Below are 9625 nucleotides of genomic sequence, written 5' to 3' on the forward strand. Positions count from 1 at the left end.
TTAAATGTCAGAATGTTCTTGCCTTTAAATGTGAATGCCATATATTTTACTTTCACCATATTCCAAGGCCTTTTCATAGAAGCAATAGGTGGAGAGGTGAAGATAGATTTGTCCTAGATATAAGCTTTGTGATACCAAGGTTCTTGTTTGTCTTCTGTGCCTGTTCAACAGTTATATTGAGCCAGTGGGGAAGGGAAAGAGGAATGTTGATGCTGTCAAAGTAGGAAATTTCAAAGGGATCTTTCATATAAGTTCAAATGAGTTGTTCAGAGTATCGAATTTGGTGCTTGTGGCTTTTTTCTATAGAGTTGCTGAAGTAGGAACTTTTATTGTTTGAGAAATTCTGAGAGAAGGCCAATAATATATTTTTTTTTTCTCAAGCAGCATGAAAATTTGCTTCACATGTGAACTTTTGGTTCTTTGATTTTAGAGACTGGATTCATCACAGAAGTTAGAATCGAAGAGACATTAGTCTTATTGTTTGTATAAGTCTCAATGACTAGTATCTTATAAATTCTGAACTAGCTGCAGCAATATCCTCTACTCTTGCACCACTAGGCTATCATGGGGCCCTAAGAAGATTCCTCTGTAAAACTGTGTATATGAAAGTGTGTAAGTATTAATCAGCATAAATATCTTTTCAAATCTGCGCTATCTTTTTGGTCTTTAAATGATGCACACTGAGAAGAAATAGCTGTGACTATGCATTTCATTTTTCTCATAGTATGTAATGTTCTACCAGCGTGCATTCCAAAAACTGGATCAGAAAAGGGCAATGTGGAACCACAGTGAGTCACTTAAGGCATGTTTCAGAAGACATGAAGGCTAGGGTGTCCCACATAGTACTATGTGATAACCCAGTACCCAGTCAGAAGAACCAGAAAAGTGGTTGTAAATTCTTCTCAGGGTTATGATTAAGCTTTCTTTTCTGACCTCCTTTTTTCCCCCCTTTTTTTACCTCCTGAAGAATTACCCCTTTTTGGTTAAAAACCTGTCAGTGAGACTCCCAGAAAAAAAGTTTGATTTCCTCTGAGTGGTTATGAACTGTAATTTCTGTGGCAATGAAGAATATATCTGTGTGGAACATTCACAGCCAAGTGTTTTGCCATACCAGGCAATCTATGTAATCACAGATGAGATTTTCTACATGGACAACCTACTAAAACTTGCTCTAAGCTTCTCCTGCTGCTTCAGCAGACAATTTCCAGCATTGAACACCTCTTCTTAGCAGAACACATGAGTCAACCTTGCTTGGTCTGGCAGTAGTCCTTGAATTTCTTGTGAGCCAGTTTATCAGGTGTGATTGCTCACCACTGAGAGAGCAGATGCTGAAAGGTATAACAAGCCTTTGCCTGAATATCACAGAATGGTGTGAGGTACAAATCTGGGTCACAGACAGACCTCTACAGATTGTTCTTGCTCTTATTTGTTGAGTATATCACTTAAAAAGTACGTTTTAAAAAATACTCTGTGTGGTCTTCTACTTAACTATCCATGCAAGATAATCTCTAATCTGTAAAGGGGAAGAAGATTCTGAGAAATAATTCACATTTATTATCTTGTTATTTTGGCAGCACGGGTCTCCAGCAGGGTGAGAGTCAATAGAAAGGTAGCCCATGCAGCTTCCAGCAAGCCAGGTGCTGTTGCCAGAGCAATACAAAAAGCTTGTTTGGCTCTGCTATGGATTCTCAAGTAGGAGAAATGAATAAAGCACTCAGACTATCAGTAGCCTTTGAACATGTTTTAATGCTGTCTCTCTTGTTCTTGCATTAGATTTAAAAGTGTTCTAAAGCAACGCAGTAAACATTAGCACAACACTAAGCACAAGGAAATGCACAGACAGCATTACTGCCATCACGTCTACTGTGATGCAAAACTAATTCACAGAATTACTCTATACAGCCTTTCTTGAAATGTTCGTGGCAAAGACAGAAAGAAAATTTCTTCGTACCTATATAAAGTAATTCTAGACAATGGAAATTGGACGTATGACTTAGCAACGTTGTCACTGATGCAAGATAAACATATTTTAATTAGTTAATTAGTTAATTATTTTCCATTTACCACGAATAGGAATAGCAGAATTAAAACCATGTCTGCTGTTTCCCATTTCTTCTTGCAGAAGCCTTTCTTGAAGTTGCTATTTCCAGCTGGGACAAGTAATAATTCTTTTCAGAAGCCAGTTCACAGAATGACAAACCAACCCACTTATTTTATGCAGCATAGTTTAATCTAGAAAAAAGTCTATTTATTACCTCCCTTCCCACTTTTCTATTCTGCCTGAGTAAATATGCACCCAAAGCAAATATTGATGAAGCCTAGGGGATGCTAAAGAAACTAAGGAACAGTATTCAGAGGATCTGAGGTTACAAAAATACCTTTACCTTTCCCAGCTGGCTTATTTATTTCCCACAGAACTGAACATGCAAGCAAGGAGATACACAATTTGAGAAAACGTTACATTTACCTTTCATAAAGTAAAAAGGAGAAGTATAGGAACAGGCAGCCCTGATGGAAATTGCCTGGTGGGCAATGGACTAAAAGGATAATATTGTTTACAGGAAAGTGAATAGGAGTTTTTGGGGGGTTTTTTTGTTTGTTTTTTTTTGTTTGTTTTTTTAAATAAATCCATTTTTCAAAATAGGTGCAACGGCACATTCATTTATTAAATAACAAGAGTAAATCTTTGTTCTGCTACAAACTTAAATTATTATTCATATAAAATCTCAATTCTGATAAGAAAATATTCTGTTTCCCTTCCTTACTTGTAATAAATTTATGATAGGTTTTGTCAGGAAAAATGTGTTGCATCTATTGTGTCATTCAGATGGTCAGGCTGTGTCTACCTGATTGATTTGTACAGTGCAGTAGATGGTGGATGTGTTGAGAAAAACAGTCGGCATTGAGGATGCAGCTCCACAGTGTATGCTGAGGTTGGGTTTTGCTTTGCATTCTGTCTCTTCTGTTCCAGCACAGCGTGTCTAAGCCAGCTTCACAGTGATAAATAAAGCCCAATAAATGGGACAGCTGAGATACTTCAGATCACTCTCCTCAAACTAGAACATTCATGTAGATATTCCCCGTGATGTTCAGTTCCCAGGAACTAAAAAAACTGATGTAATTTAATACAGATTAATTCTTCAACAATATTTCTTGATAACACAGAGAAGTTTTGCTTCAACAGGATCAGTTCATGATCAGCCAAGAAACAGCTTGAAGTTTGTGTATGTTGGCAGAGCAGATGCTTTCTCACTGAGAAAGAGAAGTTATTTACATATGACAGTTTCACATATGACCAGGAACTAATTTCCTGTTTCACAGACCTGATGAAAGTAAGATTTCTAAATAGTCTTCTACTTTATTTATTTATTTATTTATTTATTTATTTATTATTTTGTAATCAATATGGAAATGATACCAATGTTGGGAAAAGGGCCAGAAATGTCTTAAAGATAAGTAACATTTAAAGAAAATGATGACGTATTTTTAATGAAAAGTCATTGCAAAGTTTTGGGAAATATATAGAAGTCTAAATTGTTTTAACTTCTTTCATCTGGACCTTTAGTTAATTTCATTTCCTTTGAATATAATTGGAAAACATGTTGCATAGTGTTCACGGTTACAGAAAATTTGGAATCTCCATTCAGAAATATATATAAAAAATTAGACTTTAGATTATTGAATTGGAAACAAAGAATATAAACTTGAAATAGAGAACTGAGGATTAGTGGGACTTTACCAGGAGATCCTGTGGTATGTAAAGGTCTTGCTGAACCTGTCCAGCAGTTTTTCCCTTCATTTACTCAGGTAAGCAGCTGCTCAGGAAATGATTATCCCAAAAGGGTACTGAGCAAAGAAGGAAGGAAAGAGATACAATAACTGCATGTATCGAATACAAATTGTATTCACTAAGGCGTACATTTCTGTAGATAGTTTAGTCATTGGCTTAAAAATACCATCAATAGGAACTCTACAGCAGACAGTAGTAAGGCCTCCATATGAATATAGGAAACAAGATTTCATTACTTCTTTTGTTTGAGGCAACTGGGGGAAAAAAAAGAATTTAAGGTGTGTGTTTCATGTTTATTTGAAAGAAATGAGGAATCTTGATCTGCTGTCCACACATAATGGGTTGGAGTGGTAATTAGGTAATGCGACAGTGATTTGGTTTTGGCCTCAACTTTCATGACTGTATCTTGCAATGACTTGCGTACAGGACATGTAACATGCTGACTGGGAGAACAGAACAAATGTTGTAGCACTGAGGAGAGAATGAAGCTTTATATTGCTAAATTGTTCATGCCTGACTACACTTCAAGAGGAGTTTAATAACCCTTCTGTTTTCATTTAAATCCACATGTTTATCTCTTCACATTCACTAAGTCTTTATCTGGCATTTCTCTAGTTTTTGAGACATTGTTAAAGCTGGCAGATCACAACTGCAGTACTCTATTGTACAGAACTAACTGTGATCATTACTCATGCACAATGTACACCGATTTCTGTTCATGAGCTACTGGAGAGTATGGGCCATCACACAGTGGTGAATGGTAATTCAAGTAAAATATGATTTCTGACATGTGGGTTGGTAATATAACACACAAAATATATATACATGAAAAGAGAAGATGAACTTAATGTGGAATTATCTACATAATGTTCTGTTAATGTGCTATCCGATGGCAGGATTTACTTCATTGCTGAGTAGTTATAAATATCTCTGCATTGGTGCTTAAATCTTGTAAGGAATAACTATAATGGGGTGACCTGCTAACTCGTAATTCTGAAGTCAGTGAGTGCATCTCAGGGCAAGATTTATTATTTCTTTCTCTTTGTAGAATAGTTTCATGCAAATAGAAATTTCCTTTTATTTTCACATCATTTTTTCTTCATGTTTTCTTTAATGAGAAGCATTCAAAATACGACTTCAATTGTGTCTTTGCAACTGCATTTTCCTATTTTGACAAAGGCAGAATATGTTTTTGTGGATATTCTTAAACACAGAATATAGAATTTGTTTTCTATGGCCATTATCATTCATTAAAAGCTACTGCAAATAAACTACACAAAACGAATAATGTGCCATATGTATCATTAAAAAGGATAGATAAATATACTCCCATACTTTTCACAATGGTCAGAATGCACAGTTGTTATGTGTGAGAATATATCTGAACATACATTTGTATACATCCTAAGTGTAAATCTCCTCCATTTCTGGGTACTTTGAAGGAATCTTTCAGTATTTTCCTTAATTTTACTTTTTATTGTGCTGTACTTTTTGCAGCTGAATTGAAGCAATGAAAAGGGATTGGTAGGTCTCTTGTCTTGGTTTTCCAAGTGCTTGGATGTCATAAAGAAGTTCAGAAGAAATGTTGACTTCAGAAAGGATCTCCACTGTGCTAAGGGAAAGAGGAGAAGTGGGAGCAAAGAGTTCTGAATGGGTCAGAAGTAAGAGAAAGCAGCAGATGGAATTTAATATAGGGGACAGAGAAGAGAGTGGAGCAGCAGAAACATCTTCATTTGATAGAGGCGCAGACCAAGTGGAATAGGGTAATAGGCCTAGAAAGAGGGAGCAGAATAAGAGGAACGTGGCTGAAGTTGAAAAGAAATTCTGTGGGGAAGGCCCTAAAATTCTAATTTCATGGCAGATGCTGTGGACTTTCCCCCCAGAAGGACAGTAGAATAACCAGGATGGTGTGAAAATGCCTGCTTCCTCCTCCTGTGACAGAAACAAGAAGGGATGGCTCCATCTCAGAGGCAATTTTCTCAATAGATCTCTCAAAAGGATCTGCATAGATCTTCCTCTGTGGGTGAGGAGACACTGTCTTGTAGATCTGCCTTTCTAATAGCACCCAAAGTTCACTGCTTAAGGCCTCTTGTAAAGAAGCCAAGCCTTCTGTTTGCTAGTGGCTCATGGTCCTGTTTCTGTTAAATGATTTGCTACGTGACAAGCCCTAAGAACACAGATTCTCACTTGAAACCATCATGGGTTTTTTTTTACACTCACTATCATATTCCAATGACTTTTAATTAGTAAAGCCCTTTATTAACAGAATATTCAAGAACAAAGATACAGAAACTTCTCAGGCTGACGCACAAAACCTGCAGATCTGTCTTTCTAGAAAGACCCTTGTGACTTGCACAGACACAGATGTGTAAAGGCCACACTGCTAGAAGCCAGCCATCTGGACTTTGTAATCAAGCAGGTAAACAAATGGTCCAGGCTCTTCGACATCTTTCAGATTATTGCTGATCATAATAACATTAACTTTTCCAAAGGTGTCTCTTTGCTTTGTCACATTTCAAAGACTCCATTAATTTTGTTTTCACATGCTTAAATATTTATTTTGACCTTTTGCCTCCTGCTATAACCTCCTGGCTTGTTGGACCATCCAAATCAAAATACACTGATGTGTTCTGAATGGCCTTGCTGCTTGTATAAACACACTGCATAAACAACTCTTGCAGAACAAAAGACCAAGACCTCTGCTGTACTGTAGAAAATCTCTTTGTCCATTTCAGATTATCCATACAGGTAGGAGCTGTGTTGAGATACGCCAGCTGGTTTTCCGGTCTTCTTACCCTGCATTCTTGCTCACATCCAGCCTTGTTTCCTTACATGAGCAATGTTAAAGAAAAATCAGCACTATGTTGTTATCTGTTTTCTGTGCAGGTGCCACTGCTGGAGTACCAACTCTGCTCCTGGGCCTGGTGCTGCCTGCCCTCGGTGTCCTTGCCTACTCGGGATTCTGAATGTAGCTGGATTTACCTTGTCCTCACCCGAACACAAGGGACTCCCTTTGAAGAGGAGGACTGCAACTCTTGATTCCTGTGGCACCATCCTAAGCCAAATAAATTACACTTCAAAATAAATTACCCTACCAATTTCCTATGAACTTTGGAAGGACTGAGGCATCCAGGAACTCCTTCACTAAGTAAATCAACTTTTGAAAGGATAAGAAATATTTTTAACTTGTTCCAATATGCCTTATAAAAACACTTATGCTGATCTGTGACAGTTGCATGATTCGGTCCAATGGGGCAAGTTACAGTGTTAAAACCCAATAACATAGGCTGTACAGTGAAAGTAAAATCACCATACGTAGGTGCTTTAACTTGAATAACAAATTGTGAAATATAATAGAGATTGAAATGTTGATTGTATGTGATAAATGTAAGAGTACTACGTCTGTCTGTACTATCCTATATGTTTTGTGTACTGCATATTTTTGAATGGCCCCATCATCATTCATTGGGATTACTGGTTTTTTGAGAGACAGTCAAAGCAAAAACATTTTGTTTATTTTCACAGCTATATTTCTTGAGGCTATTGGATACAATCGGAAGGACTTGAAATGAACGTCAGTGGCAAGAAAAATGTTGTTTTAACTATGTTCAGAATACCTGAGACATTCATAGCAAGCTCAGCTTAAAGGAGTTCACCTGTACTTCACTGACACCAGATTTAATGTATTTTTTTCTTAAAACAGTTCTGTTGAAAATTCGGTTATGGTCATTGTTGATGATTTTAGGAGTGAAATGTCAGCTTTCAGGGAAGCAGCACAATATATCGGATTTGATTTAGTATTAATACTGTTATTATTAAGGTAGCAATATAACACATAGAAGACTGAAGATACAGTCTGAATTAAGATCAGCTAAATGGACCATGAAATGGTAGGAAACTTATGTTATTTTTTAAAGTAAAGAGATTTAAAATATATTAAAAAAAAAAAAAGAAAGAAATAGATATACGGTAAATGACAAAAACAGAGTAGCACAGTTAAAAAATTATTATATTTACATTTCTATGCTGCAGATGCCAGGTGTTACCTTCTTGTGGTGAAGTGTACATTTGGGAGAATTATATGCTTTTTCAAGGATTTGATATTATTCTAATATTCATATTGTTGTAAATAAGAGTTATAAAGTTCTGGGACTGTTTCCCTATTTGACAGAGTACTGAATGATCCAACTGTGTGTTAAAACATGAAAGTCAGATCCCAAATGTCAGTTGAAACTAAATGTTTGCTATGGCCTTTGCAGAATGGGAATTCTATTAGAGATAGAGAATGTTTTTGTTCTGACTGTATCCAGAGTGTTTCGGGGGTTTTTTGGAGTGTGTTTTATTTTTTGAAGTTTTTAAAGAAATACACATTCTTTATGTTTTCCATGGTATGCTGGGAATTAGTTTGAGTATGAATGTTGAAGAAACACAGTGATATTGAATCAGATGGCTCGAGTAATAGTGCAATGTCTGATGCTTCAAGAATTATAAGCTTTGAATCATATTTTATTAGCACAACCTTGCTAGCTACTTAGAAATAGATTTTATCTTTTTAGAACTGATACTGTAGAGGTCCATAACAATATTTACATGGAACAAGAATAGGCCTATTAATGATTTTCACCTCCTTCTTTAATTTGTATAATTTTGTACTATATATTTACATGTACAAGTGTAGAGTCTTCATCAAGAAATATCAATGATACTGTTTTAGTTTAATTTTAACTATTTGTTACAAGATGAAAATTTTTTAAATAGGTGAAAGTGATAACTTCCCTATAGAGGAATGTCAAGGTGTCAAGCACTACTCTGTTTCGTAAACTGTATAATTATTTGAAAGAGCAATGATCTGTCTTCATACCTGAGAAACTAATATGCTGTAAGCCTTCTGTACAAAAAAAGAAATGTGTTTTATTGTATTTCATTTGGTTTCATTCTTTTACAGTATGACTCATTTTTATATAATCTACAGCCACAACTAAAACTTTTGCCAAATGCATGATTGCCTTTTACTTTTCTAACACGTGGTGTAAAAAGCAAAACTGGTTAGTTTTTGCATGAAAATGACCTGGGAGGGAAAGCCACTTCCTTTTTTAAATCAGCAGCACAGATGAGGTAGGTCTCACGTACTGAACTGATAGTTCAGAGTTTTTCATTGCTTCACATAAGTGTATAAATTCAACTGGGACCTGCAGTTTCAAATTGCTGTAAAGAAAAACTAACCAATGTATCATCCGCTTTAAAACGCAAGGTTCTTAATTAAAGTTTATATAGATAGACAGACATATTTGTTGTTTCTTTATATTTCAGGAAACTTGATATTACTATTATTTGATACTGATGAATATTGAACTGGTTTTTTAGTTACTTTTTATCTTATTTTTCTTTTTCTTTTTCTTTTTTTTTTTTCTTTTTTTTCAAATGAATAGAGCAGGGTCGTGCTTTGTCCTTTTTATGAATGAAAAGTAAATTAAAGTTAAATAAATGTATTAATGTTACTCAAGGAATAATAACTGCCTTTTGAATTAGAGCTTTCTGCTTTCACAATAATTATGCGGTTCTCTGTAGCAGTGGTTAGAATGAAAACCTGTGTATCCCTGCCCCGTGTTGTTATGAAATTATCAGAATTGAAAGAGCTTCTGTGCAGTAAGGGTGGCCGTTTCACTTTGATTATGGGTGACATCATTTGAAAGATCTTCATGATGTCAATGGCTGAGAGCTTTTCAGAGTTTCTGGGAGGAAGTGTTAACCAAGCATTAAACTTTGTACTGGTTCATACTTGGTATGATCACAGTTTCAAGGGCTTACTTACATCAGAAATAACTAAGAGGCTGC

The 9625-nt window shown here is 35.8% G+C and overlaps 1 protein-coding gene across 17 annotated transcripts in view; it reads left to right on the top strand.

Moving 5' to 3' along the window:
• CNTN1 (contactin 1) overlaps positions 1-9297 on the top strand; it is a 225682-nt gene extending 216385 nt beyond the window's left edge. For all 17 annotated transcript variants that reach the window (XM_085536184.1, XM_085536156.1, XM_085536165.1 and 14 more), the window contains one exon: positions 6677-9297. In XM_085536184.1, coding sequence (XP_085392310.1) covers positions 6677-6756 — 80 coding nt within the window. In that variant the 3' untranslated portion in view covers positions 6757-9297. The remainder of the gene's footprint in view (positions 1-6676) is intronic.
• Positions 9298-9625: the final 328 nt, after the last annotated feature.

This window comes from Coturnix japonica, chromosome 1, assembly GCF_054131305.1.
Source record: "Coturnix japonica strain WE chromosome 1, WE-NBRP24, whole genome shotgun sequence".
Taxonomy (NCBI): Eukaryota; Metazoa; Chordata; class Aves; order Galliformes; family Phasianidae; genus Coturnix; species Coturnix japonica.